This window comes from Aythya ferina, assembly GCF_964211825.1.
Source record: "Aythya ferina genome assembly, chromosome: 27".
Lineage (NCBI taxonomy): Eukaryota > Metazoa > Chordata > Aves > Anseriformes > Anatidae > Aythya > Aythya ferina.
The window spans coordinates 1,187,867-1,207,181 of record NC_140310.1 but is presented as its reverse complement, the minus strand read 5'-3'; the positions used below and the strand labels follow the sequence as shown (position 1 = coordinate 1,207,181).

Genomic DNA, 19,315 nt, shown 5'->3' with positions numbered 1-19,315 from the left:
TTCTGTAATTTAGTATTAAAGTTCTTCTTTGTCTTTAAAATGAAAGTTGTTTCCTTGACCTGAATTCACAACCTTTACTTGATAAGTGTGTCAAGCACAACTCATTGAATTATCCCATAGTTCAGTGTTTCCAAGAACTTTTGTATTGTTCTTCTGAATGTTAATTAAAAAAAAAAAAAAAAAAAAAAAAGAATTAAAACAGACATTTCAAAAGTCTTCACCAGCCCTTTTTAACAACCAGTTTTAAGACAGGGAGAAAGGCTTAAAAATGTCAGTGGAATTTTTGCAGACTATGCTAGCAGGAATAGTTTCCTTCTTGTTTATTATTCAGCTTGGATAAATGGCACTTTCCATCTCAGCAAAGTTCTAGCTGTATGAAACTGTAGATAACACATATAATGATAGCTAAATTATAGCAGAAACTGACAATATAAAAATAAAACAAAAGCAGAGTTCAGGTCACTTTGATGATTTTAGTGAGCTTTATTATGTACATATGTGTTGTCCTAGTCTGACTTGCTGGGGTTTCCTCAAAGTTCACAGCAGTGGCAGTGCAGTTAGAGCAAATTAAGATAGGATTTATAGTTCGTGATTAAGGTTCTCAGTTAGTTGCTTTAGTAGCCGTGGCTGAGCCCAGAAAATTAGTTCATTTCTGTCTGGAATATTTTGATCTTTGTTCAAAAACAAGAAAAGGAATTAAAACCAACCCCAATTTTTGGAGGGAGAGTCTGTTTTTGATATTGGAAAATGGCTCATTCCTGCAGACTTGCCAGGCAATACTGGCATTAGTGACAGGCATTACCTGAGTGAGAAATGTAAGATTTGGCAAATCAAACCCTTCCAAGTTCTCTGGACTGTTTCACTGCTGAGAGACACAGAACACCAGTTGGCCACACCAGCTGCCTGCAGAGATCCAGATGTAATGTAAATGGTTCTTTGCAGAATGTCTCAAAAAAAAAAAAAAAAAAAAAAAAAAAGGAAGAAAAACCCAAATTCCATTAAAAGCCAGTTAAAAGGCTACCTTCACTTGCCTTGTATTTTTGCAAATTGCTTTTAGGGTATTTAAAATGACAAAATTAGTTTCAATATAGGGGCACAGGGGGCAGGAAACAATTAGACATCAAAAGCCTTCCTGATTTCATGGCAACAGAGAGTCAAGATCATATTTTCTAAAGTGCTTAATATCAGCAGGTTCCACTTCACAGAAGATGGATGTTGCTTTATGCTGTCTGTCTAAAGGAACAACACCAAGTATACAGCTCTGTTTTCTCAAATGAGCTTTTATTTTGTATCAGGGTCCAGTTTCCATTTTCAGAGGTGCCTTGAGTGAATTCTTTTCTTGTGTGGACTACATCTATTTTATTTCCAAGTGTCAAAGATCAGGTTGTGTTGATCCAAGTTCTCCAGAAATTTCTTCTGCACCAGAAAAGGTTTGGAAAATGCTCTTTGATTGTTTTTCCATTATTCTTACCAGTTTGGTATGATGGGAGATCATCTGGCCATTGAATTACAGTGACTTAAGCAGGCACCCAATTTTCCTATCCTACAGGTCAGTCTGCTCTTGAATGTGTACTCAGTATGGCTTGGTGATCTTGACATTTGGGTGGAGTTTTTTTAATGTCTGTCTCTTACATCAAGAACATCTCAAACAGGATTAAGTCAGGACTGCCTGTTTGCTTATCTCAGAATAGGATGATATTGGGGAGACGTGGTATAGGAAAGCTGGCATGCCTCAGAAAACCAAGAACATCTGTTTTGGGTTAAATCTAAGCAACAGGAAATAATGAACTTTTGGTTTTGATTGCTTTATTGAGGTGTCCTGTGCAGCATTTTTGATTGTTAATTGATATCAGAGAATACAAATGGGGGAAGTATCCCTTAGAAAAGAAAGGATCTTCCAGGGGTAATGGCTTCTGCTGTGGAAAAACCCTGAATATTGTTGTGACAGGGTATGTGTCCAAATCTGCTCGAAATCAGAACACCGCTGCTGACCATCCACCAGCCAGATGTAGCCCCATTCACTACAGCCCTTTGGGCTCTGCCCTTCACTACCCAGTTTAGTATGGACCTGTTCAGCTCACATGTGGACAATTTCACCAGAAGGTTGCCATGAGGAATGGTACTGAAGGCCTTACTAAAATCCAGAAAGATACATCCAGCACCTTCTGTCATCCACCAAGCAGGTGATCTTATCATAGGAGGAGATCAATTACTAAAGCAGGACTTTCCCTTGGAGAACCAATGTTGACTGTGTCTGATAAAAGCTTTGTTCTTTAAATGCCTTTCAATATACCCAGGAAAATCTTCTCCATAGCTTTTCGTGGGAGTGAGGTTAGATTAACAGGTTTGTAGTTCCCTGGGTCTTCTCTCATGCTCTTTTTGTAGGTGGGTATAATGTTGGCCAGCTTCCAGTCAGCAGGGACCTCCCCAGATTGCCACGACCTTCGTTAAATTGCTGAGAGGTCCAGCTATAACATCTTCTAACTTCTTTAGTACAATGGGGTGAGATGACACCAAGATGACACCAAGATGACACTATTTGCAGATGACACCAAGCTATGCGCGTGTGTCGATCTGCTTGAGGGTAGGAAAGCTCTGCAGGAGGATCTGGATAGGCTGCACCGATGGGCTGAGGTCAACTGCATGAAGTTCAACAAGGCCAAGTGCCGGGTCCTGCACCTGGGGCGCAATAACCCCAAGCAGAGCTACAGGCTGGGAGAGGAATGGTTGGAGAGCTGCCAGGCAGAGAAGGACCTGGGAGTGATGGTGGATAGTCGGCTGAATATGAGCCAGCAGTGTGCTCAGGTGGCCAAGAAGGCCAACGGCATCCTGGCTTGTATCAGAAACAGTGTGACCAGCAGGGCTAGGGAGGTGATCGTCCCCCTGTACTCAGCTCTGGTGAGGCCGCACCTCGAGTACTGTGTTCAGTTTTGGGCCCCTCGCTACAAGAAGGACATGGAGGTGCTTGAGCGGGTGCAGAGAAGGGCGACGAAGCTGGTGAGGGGCCTGGAGAACAAGTCCTACGAGGAGCGGCTGAGGGAGCTGGGCTTGTTCAGCCTGGAGAAGAGGAGGCTCAGGGGCGACCTTATCGCTCTCTACAGGTACCTTAAAGGAGGCTGTAGTGAGGTGGGGGTTGGCCTGTTCTCCCACGTGCCTGGTGACAGGACGAGGGGGAATGGGCTAAAGTTGCGCCAGGGGAGTTTTAGGTTAGATGTTAGGAAGAACTTCTTTACCAAAAGGGTTGTTAGGCATTGGAACAGGCTGCCCAGGGAAGTGGTGGAGTCACCATCCCTGGAAGTCTTCAAAAGACGTTTAGATGTAGAGCTTAGGGATATGGTTTAGTGGGGACTGTTAGCGTTAGGTCAGAGGTTGGACTCGATGATCTTGAGGTCTCTTCCAACCTAGAAATTCTGTGAAATTCTGTGAATCCCATCAGACCACCTGAACTTATAAATGTTCAGCTGATACAGCTGGTTCCTTACAAGTTTAGTTGATGCAAATGGAAAATCACTGCTCCTCCAGTCATGGTCCTCCAACTCAGAGGACTGGGCAGCCCAAGCTCTGTCATTAATATATAAAAACTGAGGCAAAAAACACCTCTGCCTGTTCCTCATCCTTACTTGTTAGGTCACCATCTTCATTACCAATCCAATGTTTTCCTTTGACCTCCTCTTGCAGTTGACATACTTTAAAAAGCCTTTTTTTTTGTTGTCTGACACCACACTGGCCAATGTCAACTCAAGTTGAGCTTTTTTGCTTTGTTTTGTTTTTATTTTCTCACTATAAATGTGAACTGCAGCTTTCCAAATGGTTTTCTATTTGGAGTAAATTTGAATTCTGACATTACTTTCAAGTTTGTGCAAGAAGGGAAAATAGTCATAAAGAAAAGAGAATGCTTGAAATTGCAAGAAAACATTGTGTTGTGAGCTCTGACGCTTTAATTTTATTTTTTTTTTTCATTTTCACAATGCTCTGAGGTATATGGAAATAAATTTTGATCTAAAGTGAATTGTGTTTTCCATAGTTGTGATGTTGGCACCAAGGCAAAAGCTACAAATCCAGGAAGTGAACTAGATGTCTCTTCCCCAGTAAGTGAGGATGGAGAAGGTGATACATTTAGTGTATGAGGAAGGAAAACTATGTGTGTGTTTTTTTTCTGAAAAAAAGAAGGCAATGGCACTTGGGATGTGTACATGCCTGCAACAGGATGCATAGGCCAGGTTGCTGCGGAGAGTGGAGTTTTGTGCTAGTGGTGCTCACACATTCTCTGATTCTCTTCCAGTCAGATGGGACCATCCTGGCTATTGCTTTGTTGATCCTCTTCCTCCTGCTGGCGCTGGTTCTTCTGTGGTGGTTCTGGCCTCTTTGCTGCACAGTGGTAAGTCCTCTTTACCCTGCTCCTCCTTCAGCATTGCTGATAGCACCATACTGATAGAACTCACTACAAGAAGGACATCGAGGCCCTGGAGAATGTCCAGAGAAGGTCTACGAAGTTGCTGAAGGGCCTGGAACACAAGTTTTACGAGGAGCGGCTGAGGGAACTGGGGTTGTTTAGTCTGGAGAAGAGGAGGCTCAGGGCAGACCTTATTGCTCTCTGCAACTACCTGAAAGGAAGTTGTGGGGATCTGGGGGTCAGCCTCTTCTCGCAGATAACTAACAATAGGACAAGAGGGAATGGCCTCAAGTTGTACCAGGAGAGGTTTAGTTCAAAAATGAAAAGACATTTCTTCTCAGAGAGAGCAGTCAGGCACTGGAATGTGTTGCCCAGGGGGGTGATGGAGTCACTGTCCATGGGGGTGTTCAAGGAAAGGTTGAACTTGCTGCTCCTGGAATTATTAAGGTTGGAAAAGACCTTCAAGGTCATCTGGTCCAACCATCACCCTAATACCAATGTCACTCACTAAACCATATCCCTAAGCACCAGGTCCAACCTTTTCTTGAATACCCCCAGGGACGGTAATGCCACCACTTCCCTGGACAACATGTTCCAATGCCTCAGGGACATGGTTTAGTGTGTAACATTGGTGACAGGGGGATGGTTAGACCAGATGATCGTGCAGGTCTTTTCCAATCTTAATGATTCTATGTCATTTTTGTATGAATAGCTGCAAGAGAGCAATGTCTAGGATGGGGAAGCCAGTTTGCTGACAGTCTACAATGAGTCCTAGACTCTGGAGGTGGAAGAGCCTTTCCTCTCCTTGTGATCACTGCCACACTTTATCAAGTGTTTGTGTTGCTGTTACTTTCATGCAGTGTTTTCCCTCATTTTTCTTCAGTTTTGCTTAAAGTAAACTGCAAGGCAGAAATTGTGGGCATGAGGAGAAAACAGAAGAGAAGGAAGAGGTCGAGGGAAGCAAGGGGAAATCAGGGACTTGAGATAAGCTTTTTTCTCACACATGATCCTACTGTTTGACTGCAAGGACCTGTCATTCCTCTATACATCTATACATCTCTGTTGGTCATGCCTTTGGGCTGCCTTTTCCAATGGAGATCAAGGCAAAGAATGACTATTGTGGAACATAAAATTCAGTGAATCTCTGTGCTTGCTTTGGGTCTTGTTTATGAAGCAAATATGGAACAAGAATTAGGGATGTACAAAAGTCAGCAGAATTGGAGACTGGTTTTGGTGTCAGGCTGCATATAATATTTCAGTAGCGTCTTTTAAAACTATCCAGACTGGCTCAAGCTTCTGGGTCACTACCATTATTCCTGATTTTGAATCACTTATCCGGTTTTGTAAATTTACACCATGTTATACTGAATCCACAATCTGGTATTGTGAGCTGTGGAGCCACAGACACTGCAGGATTGGAGGAATCTTTGTGTGAGATATATTTCTCTGTCCAGAACAGGGATGGAAATCTTGCAGGAAAAATCTTAGTTTTTTTCTCTTTCTGGATGGATGAGCAAGGGGTAAATGCTTCTTTTCACAGTAGTTATCACCTCCGTCCTGATTTGCAAACCAGATGAGAAAAAAAATATTTATTTAAACTTTTCAGAACACTAAAATATCTGTTCTAAAAATGGACAAAGGATTAGCAGTGCAGTAGGTTGCTGAGAGTTATTTGTCTAAACTAGATGGCATGTTCCCAGAGAAGTCAGGACAACTTCTTCATTGGTACATCTGTGTGGAAGTCAACGGAGATGCACCCTGTGCAGATGTTTGCACTGGGATTTGGTGGAGAAATAAGGTGATAGAGATGAGAGGCTGTAAGTGGTGCTACCATTTAAAGGTTTTTTCACAGGAGAGCAATGAAGCTGATAGCAAGAAGGCATGAATAAAAGCAGAGTGATGTGGAGTAGAGGGAGTACAGAACTAAGCATTAAGAGGGTAATGCAGGACTGCTACAAGGGAACAGTATGAAGATAACAGTCATTTAACATTTAAGTGTAAGAAATACAGTCCAGATAGGCAAGGCAAGTGCAACAGAGGTGAGGGAGTCTTTTATTCATGTGAAACTTCATAAGCTTTTCCAGATATTTTCCAGATTTAAATTCAGTACTTAAAAAAGTTGTAGATAAAAGTGTTTCCTCACCCTTTTTCCTCTTTTACCTCCCACATTCCCTCTTAGCAAGGTCTCCAAGTGGGGACTGTATCAGTGATACTTTCCAAATGTAAGTCAAACACATCCCTTTGCTTGCTGGAAACAGTTTAATTCAAGAGCCTGTAAGTGATCTTTTTGTCTCTTCAGGATGGCAGTCCAGTGTGCTTGGCAGTAGACCAGCAGCTAGGATACCTCACTGTGAATTGCTTACTCATAGAATTTGTAATATTAAAGACAAATCCACAGAGGATTGCCCAGCCAACTTGGTTTAGGGTGGGGAGAAAGAGAGCAGAGCAACACTGTTTATTTACTAGTTTGGTAATGGCACATCAAGGAATGCAGCATTGTCAGAAGCATGGAGTGAATTAAGGCCAGAAGAACTGGCTTGCACAACAGACAAGAGACAGGCAAGCAATACCCTCTAATAATCAAACCACAGACCCAGAGATACCACTGTGGATTCAAGCCCAGGGATATCTCGAAGATAATTAGGAAGGGGGGGATGGGACGGCACAGGACACAAAAACCTTTTTCCTTAAAAAGAATAAATTTTAGTGACAAGCACATTTCTAAACCCTGAAATTTCTCTTGGCATGCTTTTTAATTAAATAGGAATCATTATTGTCCAGCAGTTCTTCAGGAAAATTACCACGCCAGCTTCATCCCTGGAGTAAATGAACTGAATCAACATACTTACTCTGGAGATTTATCTGGAACCCAGTAGATTCTTGGCATGCACCCATAAAGAAATGCTGTTTCCAAATGTATCCGAGTTTATTGGTCTCAGAAGTATTCTGGGATGAAGTCTGGAATTTACCACTCAGTTTACAGTATATGCAATTGTTGCTTAGTGGGTCAGAACAATACTTAGACCTTTGCTGTGCCTGATACCCAGAATAGGCAAAATTTCTTGACATCAATGGAGAGATGTGAAAGCATGAAGGCCAGGTGCTAACCTTTGAAGAGGTTTTAAGGAAATTTATTCAACTACAGGAAAAAAAGAAATATCTTCTGCTAAGCTTAAATCTCCAGCACTGTACACAACAGAAGATGGCAAATGCAAAGATACTGATGGCACTTTTCCTGAGAAGAGTGCATCTGCAAAACAGCAGATGACAGATCCTGGTCTTGTTGATGTTTTGGGGCATTTGATTTTCAGTAGCTGTTGTCTTCCCCTTCCTCCTTTTTTCTTAACACTCTGGAGAATTCAGAGTACTCATAGCAGAAATGTATGTGCAATCGGCTACTTTGGTGCCCGTGGATGAAATTCAGTTCCAGATAGGAGGCCAACACAAGGCTTAGTTTTAATATAGATGTAAACCAAATAGCTATTAACATTTGTAAGACAAATAGATAGCAAGCCTCCAAAATAGTCTTAAGGAGGCTTTTGCAGCCACATTATTAGATCAGTTTGGAAATTGAGTTGGTTAAATGTTTTGGATGTGTAGTGAAGACATAATTAATACAATAGTTGGAAGGCCTGTCCATGCTGGGACAGCTTCCCTCTGCCAATATGCAGCACCACACAGCTCAGGCACCTCCCATGGATGCTGGAATCAGCAGGATGGGTGAGTGGTATTGGCAGTGCTTTGCACCTGAGCAGGATCTGCAGGACAAAGGACTCCCTAGCACTGCTGAATTGGGGCTGCAGTCAGCCTGTCCTAAGCCTGGGGCAGTCCAGGGAACTAAATGTAGAGGATGGGAGTGGAAATATGTCCCTGGTGCAGCTGAGGCTCTGATTCAAAGCATTTCCCCACATGCTCGTACATCACATCTCCTTACAGTTTTATGAAGTAAACATGAGCCTTTGCCTCCCTTATGCATCCTTACAGTGTGGCCTCAGGGGAAACATGAGAAGCTGATCTGTAGCAAGAGCCCACTCAGAATATATGCACCATCGTACTCATTTTTGTACTGCAGCTTCTTTAAATGTAGGGGTGTGGCTGGCATATAAACGAGGTGTTGGTATTTAAGCATCTAACGCCAGCCTTAGCTTAAAAGCTGCTTTCTGGAAGGAAGCATGGAAGAACTCAGCAATTTGTTTGGCTCTCAGTCTGTAGTGCAGCTGACCAAAAGTTTTGGAAACAGAAAGCTGGATGGAGAAAATACAGAAAATATATATTAAAAACACATGAAAATTATGGCTAAACTGGAGTAAAGGGAGGGTGGGGGAATGCATAGATGCTACAGTAACCCTAAAATTCCATGGTGAACACTGGCTTGGTGGAGATTGTAAGGGTCCATGTATTCTGATTCCCACACACTCCCATGTGCGCACAAAGCACTGTTTTTCTGTAGTTAAGATGATTTTGGGAGAAGGGAATGCAGGATCATGAACTGAAACATCAGTGAGACAAACCAAGTGAGAAAGAAAGACACAAATATGCAGGGAAGAATTGCTTGTAGACCCCACAGTCCCTAACTTCAGTTCAGACCTGAGCTATTGAGTCAAGCACTCAAGCCAAGCACTTGCCTAGCATTACATGGTAGAGTTTCACCAGAGTTGTTGGAGCTTAACATGGTGTGCAGCATCCAAGCACTGAGTCCATGCTTGTTGCCAAAAATGAGTGTCTTCATTTATGGCACAGTCAATATAAAACAATTGGCAGTAGCACTGTTATCGTAGCAGAAATAACAGAATCTGACTTCGCAATTGGTGTGCACAAAAGCACAGCAGGAGGATAAAGACGGTGTTCTCAATAAATGTCCAGAGACCCACGAAAGTTCACTGCCCACTTGGCTGCCTGTCAGTCAGATCAAGATGGGTTAGACGTGGATATAATGCTCTGTAACTGGCTGTCTTTAAACATGCTAGCATGTATCCTGAAAATAGCATAGCAGGGTAATTTTGCCTGGGCTAATACCATCAGCTCCACAGGTGGGTCAGGCAACTTATGTAGAGGGGGCCAACAGAACAGTATGTTTGCCAGGCACTGAGTTAAGCTCCTTTTTTGTGCTCCTATGATGTGTCATTACCAAAGATGTTAAAGCCAAGTTCTCTGAAGTGTCCATCAATTCTAGGGTGTCCAAACTGAATGATCTTCCAGGAGTTGACTTTTTGGAAATTTTTACGCATTGCCTTCTGAAAGCTGTTTGCCTTTAGATGATATGCATAGACTTCAGATTCCCAAACCATTTCCTCGCTAATGTATTTCTTTAAGGCCAGAACCGAAAGCCAATTATATTAATCTTGACTGGCTTCAGCACCTTTTATTCCAGACCACAACAGATACTCAATGTAAAGGATACACTGTTGTTCTTTGCCCCAGTCCTGAATGGAAAGCACCTGACACAGTAAAAACTTGTTTCTTCCTTTGTTTTTTCCCTGGACTCCTTGCACTTCTTCCAAATAAAATTGGCCAAACCCAGCTAAGGAAAAAATAGGTCTTTAGGACCACATCCTACTCAAGCAAAAAATTCCCTAGCAATCAATGAATGAGAACAAGGGCTTCTGCATATAGCTGAAAGTAGCTATGATGTTTTTCTTTCCCATATTTCAGAAAATGAAATTTATTTAGCTTGTCTTCCAAAGAAAGTGGGTCAGACACTTGGAGCAAAACCTACTGATTCTGGCCTTGTTTTACTGTGCAAGTGAAATGGCCTAGGAAAAGGAATGATCTTTGCAGATGCTACATTTTCTCATGCATTCCCTGGGGAATTGCACATCAACCCCATTCAGCTGAAAACTGTATCAGAGTCATTTAAGTAAAGGTTGTGTTGTGTTGTGTTTTTTTCCCCGTCCACGATGTCATGTCTCCCGTAAGTGCATGGATGATTTTGACATGTGTTAATATCTGTTTTGAATGTAGTTTGTGCATGTCAGTTGAAGTCTTAGGTGTGAAACAGTCTTGTCTCTCCTAGTTTTAATGAGGTAAAATTGAGATTTGTGGATCTGCTTCCAGGTTGATGAGAGAATAACTTAAAAGTATGCTAGATTTCCAATTGACTTCATCTATCCCATGGAAGAAGAATGCATTGTATTGCAGATGAGGAAATACAGACAGGCTTCTTGCTTATATTAGAAATCTTGAACTGTAGACAACATCTCCAAGGATGGTTACTTAGAATACATGGCAGATGTGAAACAAATGAAAAGGAAATGTTCCTTTATCCAATTTATAACTAAGCAGTGAAACTGTCATAGGATCTAAAGGAGGTCAAAACTATATGTAAATGGGGGAAAAAGAAAAAAAAGAAAAAAAAAAAAAAAAGGATGGGTCAGATAGGTCATAGTTAATGCTATTTAAAACAAAACAAAACAACACGCACACCCCTGCCATTTTTTATGATAGCTAAGATGCATATTCCAAGAAGAATTAATACCTATTTTCAAGAAGAATGAATGCAAATAAGAACAAAACCTGCTCAGTTAACTGCATTCTCCCTTCCAAATTTTAGTCCTAATTAAAGTCAAAACCCTTTATTTCTTATTTTGCATTATTTTCTCATGTAGCTCTCATTTTAAATGATGTACTGTTTCATTTAAAGCAGATACACTTCACTGAAAAGGAACACATTGCCCCTATTTATCAGATAATACTCTAGGGAGAGTTACCGAGTTTGTGTTTGCTGGACACTGCAACCTGGTGGAGTGTTCTACTCTCCGAAGATGGAAAACATCCTGGACACATTCCTGGAATATGCAAAATTTGGATTCAACATGTGCGTCTTTGCTAATGCCTGAATGGCTATAGAAATTTCAGGACAGCAGCAAACCCATCCTCTCTAATGCTTTAAACTTCCAGGAGGTTGGCTAATTTTTCTGCTTTTACACTGGGTTATTCATCAGGAGCAGCTGCTTCTCTATGCATTTGTGATGTCGAGGTGCATATGGTGTGTCAGCTAATAGAGACCCGTGTCAGTCACATGCATGTTGCTGTTATAGAAAGGCAAAGAATCACTCTAATGTCCTGAATTTTCACAGTTAAGTATGTAGAAGTTCTGACAGCTATTCTTGAAGTTGCTTCCTCTGCTAAGAAAAGGTAATGGCCACCTGTCTGTCCCACAGACATTGACTACTTACAAACATAAGACCATATTGTAAGGTTCTTATAACATGGCAATGATGTAGAAACCCTTAGATATTCCTCACCTAGCAAGCAAATATGGTTGCTGAACTATATTTTCCTTCTTTCAAACACAGGGACAGGAGATACAGTCACAGCAGCAATCTCAGAAATGGCTTGGGGTTATCAAAACAATTGCAGCACACATGAACAAACACTTCGGCTTTGCCAAGCTAAACTAGCTGGAACGTTTTGCTTGGCCAATCATGTTCCCAGCTGATTGCATTCAGCAGGTCCATGTGTGTCATCTGGTGAGGCAGAGAGAAGGCAAGAGGTGCAGCCCAAAACAAAACGTGGTAGACTCAAAGCTTGTAAGCCAGTATAGGCTGTACCCTCTTTGGGTTCCCTGTAACAGCATTTTCTTCCTTGTACTTGAGTAATCAGTTCTATTGTACAAAATGAGCAGGTGTAAGTGCCAAAAGGCAATGCCTTTTGGCTCTGGGATCTGTTATTCCCATTTGACATTTGATTTGCTCATGTGTGTGAGGTGTTACAAAGCTCCTGTTTGCTTCACTGCCTCTATTTCCCCAGAATGAGGGGCTTGTGCACATACAGCTGTAACAGTAAAAATCCAAAAGGGAGAAATAAAAGAGTTGTGCTGTTTATACACCAAAAGCATTTCCAGATCTGGGTAGTAAGACAGAAAATATGTTTTATGAAAGACAAAATTCTAAAGTTCATATAAGCTCAAAGGCTTCTCTGGCTAAAGGCAGAGACTAAATTCTCCCCATCTCTGGATTTGTCCAAACTAACCAATCTATGTGACCAATTTACAGAGTGTTCAGTTGCTCTTAAAAGTTTCCAGCACTTAGTAATGCAAAGAATCACTCTTTTTTTTCTCTTGGTCTGTAGCAGAAAAAAATGTATGTGTTCTGTAATCAGAGTTAATTTGTTTGACTGTGGATGTTGTGAGAAAGAATGCAGATATATGAAAAACACAGCTATCTCTTCATTTGCAAGTCTGTAACCTCCAGATTTTCCAGTGATATTGTCTGAGAAGTTGTGTTTGAATGCTTAGCTGGACCAAATATGTTGGATGGATTATACTGATGTTTCATGCTAACGCAAATCAGAGAAACTCCATTGAAACCCATGATGTTCCATCAGAATAACATTAGAGAAGGTCATAAAGCAAGTTGTAGTAGATATATTTTGGATCAGATATATGAAATTTCTCAGCATCCAATGCAGTTGGATTAAGGGTTTTGGTTCAAAGGGAGGTCTAGTAAAGAGTGTCATTCTTCACAGCAAGCAGTAACCCAAATGTATCTGAAAATGTGTCTAGAAAAGCCTTCTGTGTATTTTGGTGCTTTGTATGTGCAGTGTCAGTAATTGTGTTGTGAGATGTACAAGAAACCATGTTGTATCCATCTTCTTCAAACAAGGAACACTTTGAATAAACCATGCTGGTACCCATGATTTCTTTTCTGCAAAGCAGTACTGTTTGATGCAGATCATTTTTCATCTACTTTTCCTCATTTGCCTTCCATCAGGGAAATAGCTGGGATCCCTCAGAGCTGAAAGCACAAGCTAGAAATTTCACGGTAGGCAGAGAGAAGGGTGCTCTATCAGACACTCAAGAGCTCTGCCAGTCAGCCTGAGCTCCTCTGGGACATCATCTTTCTCCCTAATGTGCTCAGTGGCTTTACAGTCACAGCCTGACCCATGGTTCTGCTGCACCAGAGTGAGCAATCATTATGAGCAGGACAGTGGGTGTACCTAACCCACTCCTCAAATGTCATTCCATGCTTCCACATGTGCTTTGTGCTTCTGTGCACATAAACAAAGATTCAGTGTTGATACTCAAGCACACAGTGTCTTCAGCAGAGCTTCCCTGAGAGCACTGTAGGCCACCAAAAATGCCCAGCTGCCTGGGAACGGGATATGTGGACTGAGATATGTAAAAAGGACTGATTCAGCCCCAATCTCCTCCCTAGCCAAAGGCAGATGCTTGTCATTAATGGACATATTGCATTTGCAGAAGAAAATAAAAACAGTGAGCTCATCAGAAAAGGAAAAACATGAGTGAGAAGAATTTTTGTAAAGGTTTATATCTTCAGGGCCTTTAATATGATTATCATTTTCCCTTTCTGTGTTTAAACAGCCAATGTGTTATTGTTTGGGACTGTAATTTATTTTCAAAGGGTAATTTTTGAGCCTGTACATCTGCACCCCCTTCTTAGGCAGCACCTACACCTACTATCCAGTCCTGAGAGGAGCTCAGGACACTCAGCACAATCTCCACAGGTGCTCAGCACCCCAGAATTTGACTGATTGTCTGGTGTGTAAAGAAAGCTGTTTCATCCAGAGGGATTTAAAAATACTGGAGAAAATTTCATCCCTGAATCGACAAGATTGGCTGGATTCAATCTGTTGATTGCAATGGCAGTGCATTGGGGTGCGTCTCATTTAAGGGAGAGATATTTGACAGGCCTGCTTGCAACTGCTTTCCCTTTGGAAGGCTCTCTGTTGCCCTTGGAGTGGAGGGTTGTGATAATAGCCAACTGCCTGCTGAGCCCTAGATGCAAACTTTTTGCATGAAATAATAACCTCACGCCCACATAAACTTCAGCTGTTTCTATGGAGAATATCCTGGACCAGTTTAAAACCTCACCCTTATTGCTTTATTAGCTAGAAATCTTGGGAGAGCCTGAAGTGTGTGTGTGTGTCTGTGTCTGTGTATAAATATATATATATATATGCATATTTTAAAGAGAAGCATATGAGAGTGGAAAATATAATACTAACAATGTGAAAAGGATTTTCTGTGAGATCTTGGGGTGGCACAGAATTCTGGAATGAAGTATTTGTCTAGGAGACAGAAGCTGGAGGTTTATTACTCTTCTGCAATGTCTCCAGGGTGTTTCACTTCACCATGGTTTCTCATTCCAATCTTTGTCTGTTCAGAAGGTAAATTATTTGAGGACCTGTATGTGTGTGCAGTGGCCAGTAAAAGATGCTGGTTCTGCATCCACAGTTGTTCAGGTAAAACTGTGATCGTTCCTAGAGCCAGCACTATGACCCCTACTGGGATTATGAAGCTGGAATATCAAGGATATGTTACTTTAAATTTTCTGTCACCTCACATGGAGCAGGGATCACATAATGAGCAACATGAGTCTAGAGATGTAATTGGGAACTGCCCGTATGGGAGGGCTTTGGGATGTCTCCTGCTTCCCTTCTCACTTGCAGTGACTGTGACACTGGTAGCACACACAGCCTCCCTTTAGTAATGCAACATAGGAACTAAGTTTAGAAATGTTCACGGCAGCATCTTTTGTTTGTTTGTTTGTTTGTTTGTTTTGACTTTTGTATCATGCTGAACAACAAAGTATGGATTTACCATTCTGTTTCTCTTCCATCTTTCTAGATCATCAAAGAGCCCCCTCCACCTCCTGCAGAAGACAGCGAGGTAAGTAACACCAACAACCTGATTTCATCAATGTTTAGGACAAGATTTTGTTCAGCTTCCTCACAAGAGGTCATGATTCTGCTGCATGGCAGAATATGGACCTTGGCAGGAAGTTAAACCTTTGGGAACAGGTAGGGAAGGAGGACAGAAGCAGGTGGTTCTTTCACTTGGTCAGAACAGCTCTGCAGAGTTAGGCTCTGATTCACAAAAAGGACAACTCTTATGTGTTTAGCTTTGAAGTTAATGGAACCTAAACATGTGCTTAACTACCTCCTTGGAATAGCACAATAATGATTTTGGTGTTTCAGCATATATAACCAGTCTTGGCAGCTGAGCGCTAACTCACAATGCTTATTCCTTACACTTCAATTGCTGTGAGCAAAAGCAGCCCATAAACTTTGCAATTGTTTCTGAAGAGAATGGACCAGGTTCTGAACAGATGTAAAAAGCAGTATAACCATCCTGACACCAGAAGAGTGGCACCAACAGGGGAAGTTTTAATGGAGGGAAAGAGTAAAGTAACATTAAAATTTTCATGCTAATTCTGTTTATTTTTTCTAGACAAATCCAGCAACAAATGGCTTCAAGTTATGTCAACATTTCTTAATCAGTAGACTCCCCGGAAATCTGCCCAGTTTTTCATCTGCCCCTTTCTGTATCCTCCTGTTTTCAGCACACACTTGATCTCTTTTCTTACTTCCACTCTTTTGCACATGGGATTTCATTGAAAAGTCAGCTGTGTCCAGGGCTTATTAATGTCAATGGAAGTTTTTCCATTGACTTCACTAGGGTTTGAATCTGTTCCTCTTAACTATGCAAGTAACAGAAGACTTAGATCCATGCTCAGAGTGATTTTGTTGGCTATTTCCATTTGCTTTTTGCCTCTGGAGACAAAGTCATTGCCTGCTTCAGCTTGCAAGTGAGAAAGCTTGATGAAATGAGGGTGCGGCGGTGGCTCACCGGCTCGAGGCGCTCGCATAACCCTGACCTCGCGACGTGAAGAGAAATCTGAGGTCACGGGTTCGAGACGCAGCATGGGGGTGCAACGCCCTTCCTTTAATTCCCCCCTTTTGATAGTCCAGGCGGGCAGTGATAACATCGAAGAGAGAAGCCTCAAGGCTATCAAAAGGGACTTTAGGGGACTGGGTCGGTTAGTGGATGGAGCGGGAGTGCAGGTGGTGTTTTCGTCCATCCCTATGGTGGCAGGGAGGGGTTCAGAGAGGACACGGAAAGCCCACCTGTTAAACACGTGGCTCCGGGGCTGGTGCCAACGCAGAAATCTTGGGTTTTTTGATCATGGGGCACTTTACTCAGCACCTGGCCTGATGGCCGCAGACGGGTCCCTATCTTTTAGGGGAAAAAGGATCCTGGGCCAGGAACTGGCAGGGCTCATTGAGAGGGCTTTAAACTAGGTAGGAAGGGGGATGGGGCTGAGGCTAGGATTGTTGGGGCTGTGCCAGGGGGAACAATGGCAAGGCCGGAGGATAAGGCAATGGCCCAGCTGAAGTGCATCTACACCAATGCACGCAGCATGGGTAACAAACAGGAGGAGCTGGAAGCCATCGTGCAGCAGGCAGGCTACGACTTGGTTGCCATCACGGAGACGTGGTGGGACCAGTCTCATGACTGGAGTGCTGCAATGCCTGGCTATAAGCTCTATAGAAGGGACAGGCAGCATAGAAGGGGTGGTGGTGTGGCTCTCTATATTAGAGAGTCTTTCGAGGTTGTAGAACTCAAGGTTGGGAATGACAAGGTCGAGTCCCTTTGGGTTAGGATCGGCAGGGACAACAAGGCTAGTGTCCTGGTCGGGGTCTGCTATAGACCGCCGAACCAGGATGAGGAGACGGATGAGGAATTCTACAGGCAGCTGACAGAGGTTGCAAAATCATCAGCTCTTGTACTCATGGGGGACTTCAACTTCCCTGACATATCCTGGAAGCACAACACAGCCCTGAGAAAGCAGTCTAGGAGGTTTCTGGAGAGCGTGGAAGATAGCTTCCTGACGCAGCTGGTTAGTGAACCTACCAGGGGTGGTGCCCCGCTAGACCTTCTCTTCACAAACAGAGAAGGACTGGTGGAGGACGTGATCGTCGGGAGCTGTCTTGGGCAGAGTGACCACGCAATGGTGGAGTTCACTATTCTTGGCGAGGCCAGGAAGGGGACCAGTAAAACCGCTGTATCGGACTTTCGGAGGGCTGACTTTGAGCTGCTCAGGACACTGGTTGGTGGAGTCCCTTGGGAGGTGGTTCTGAAGGGCAGAGGGGTCCAGGAAGGCTGGGTGCTCTTCAGGAGGGAAGTCTTAATGGCGCAGGAACGGTCTGTCCCCACGTGCCCAAAGACGAGCTGGCGGGGAAGAAGACCGGCCTGGCTCAACAGAGAATTGTGGCTTGATCTTAGGAGGAAAAAGAGGGTTTATAAGCTTTGGAAAAGTGGGCAGGCCACTAAGGAGGACTTTAAAGAAGTAGCGAGGCTGTGCAGGGACAAAATTAGGAAGGCCAAAGCTCATCTGGAGCTCAATCTGGCTACTGCCGTTAAAGATAACAAAAAACGTTTCTATAAATACATCAACACAAAAAGGAGGACTAAGGAGAATCTCCATCCTTTACTGGATGCGGGGGGGAACTTAGTTACAAGAGATGAGGAAAAGGCGGAGGTGCTCAATGCCTTCTTTGCCTCAGTCTTTAGCGGCAATACCGGATGTTCTCTGGATACTCAGTCCCCTGAGCTGGTGGAAGGGGATGGGGAACAGGATGTGGCCCTCATTATCCATGAAGAACTGGTTGGTGACCTGCTACGGCACTTAGATGTGCACAAGTCGATGGGGCCGGATGGGATCCACCCAAGGGTACTGAGGGAACTGGCAGAGGAGCTGGCCAAGCCACTATCCATCATTTATCAACAGTCCTGGCTATCGGGGGAGGTCCCAATCGACTGGCGGCTAGCAAACGTGACGCCCATCTACAAGAAGGGCCGGAGGGCAGACCCGGGAAACTACAGGCCTGTCAGTTTGACCTCAGTGCCGCGGAAGCTCATGGAGCAGATCCTCCTGAGAGTCATCACGCAACACTTGCAGGGGAAGCAGGCGATCAGGCCCAGTCAGCATGGCTTTATGAAAGGCAGGTCATGCCTGACGAACCTGATCTCCTTCTATGACAGAGTGACGCGCTGGGTGGATGAGGAAAGGCTGTGGATGTGGTCTACCTTGACTTCAGCAAGGCTTTTGACACCGTCTCCCACAGCATTCTCCTCAAGAAACTGGCTGCTCTTGGCTTGGACTGGCGCATGCTTCGTTGGGTTAGAAACTGGCTGGATAGCCGGGCCCAAAGAGTCGTGGTGAATGGAGCCAAGTCCAGTTGGAGGCCAGTCACTAGTGGCGTCTCCCAGGGCTCGGTGCTGGGGCCGGTCCTCTTTAATATCTTCATCGATGATCTGGACGAGGGCATCGAGTGCACCCTCAGTAAGTTCGCAGATGACACCAAGTTAGGTGCGTGTGTCGATCTGCTTGAGGGTAGGAAAGCTCTGCAGGAGGATCTGGATAGGCTGCACCGATGGGCTGAGGTCAACTGCATGAAGTTCAACAAGGCTAGGGGCTCTCGTAGAGCTTAGGGATATGGTTTAGTGGAGGGCTGTTAGCGTTAGGTTGGAGGTTGGACTCGATGACCTTGAGGTCTCTTCTAACCTAGAAAATTCTGTGATTCTGTGATTCTGTGATTCTGTGAAGGCCAAGTGCCGGGTCCTGCACCTGGGGCGCAATAACCCCAAGCAGAGCTACAGGCTGGGAGAGGAATGGTTGGAAAGCTGCCAGGCAGAGAAGGACCTGGGAGTGATGGTGGATAGTCGGCTGAATATGAGCCAGCAGTGTGCTCAGGTGGCCAAGAAGGCCAACGGCATCCTGGCTTGTATCAGAAACAGTGTGACCAGCAGGGCTAGGGAGGTGATCGTCCCCCTGTACTCAGCTCTGGTGAGGCCGCACCTCGAGTACTGTGTTCAGTTTTGGGCCCCTCGCTACAAGAAGGACATGGAGGTGCTTGAGCGGGTGCAGAGAAGGGCGACGAAGCTGGTGAGGGGCCTGGAGAACAAGTCCTACGAGGAGCGGCTGAGGGAGCTGGGCTTGTTCAGCCTGGAGAAGAGGCGGCTCAGGGGTGACCTTATTGCTCTTTTTAGGTACCTCAAGGGAGGCTGTAGCGAGGTGGGGGTTGGCCTGTTCTCCCACGTGCCTGGTGACAGGACGAGGGGGAATGGGCTTAAGTTGAGCCAGGGGAGTTTTAGGTTAGATGTTAGGAAGAACTTCT

At 43.9% G+C, this 19,315-nt stretch overlaps 1 protein-coding gene across 1 annotated transcript in view; it reads left to right on the top strand.

The window, feature by feature from the left end:
• The window catches only part of ANTXR1 (ANTXR cell adhesion molecule 1), a 123,763-nt gene that overhangs the window by 63,202 nt on the left and 41,246 nt on the right, over positions 1 to 19,315 (top strand). The window contains exons 13-14 of the mRNA XM_084499710.1: positions 4,283 to 4,378; positions 14,982 to 15,023. Of these exons, the coding sequence (XP_084355836.1) occupies positions 4,283 to 4,378; positions 14,982 to 15,023 (138 nt within the window). The remainder of the gene's footprint in view (positions 1 to 4,282; positions 4,379 to 14,981; positions 15,024 to 19,315) is intronic.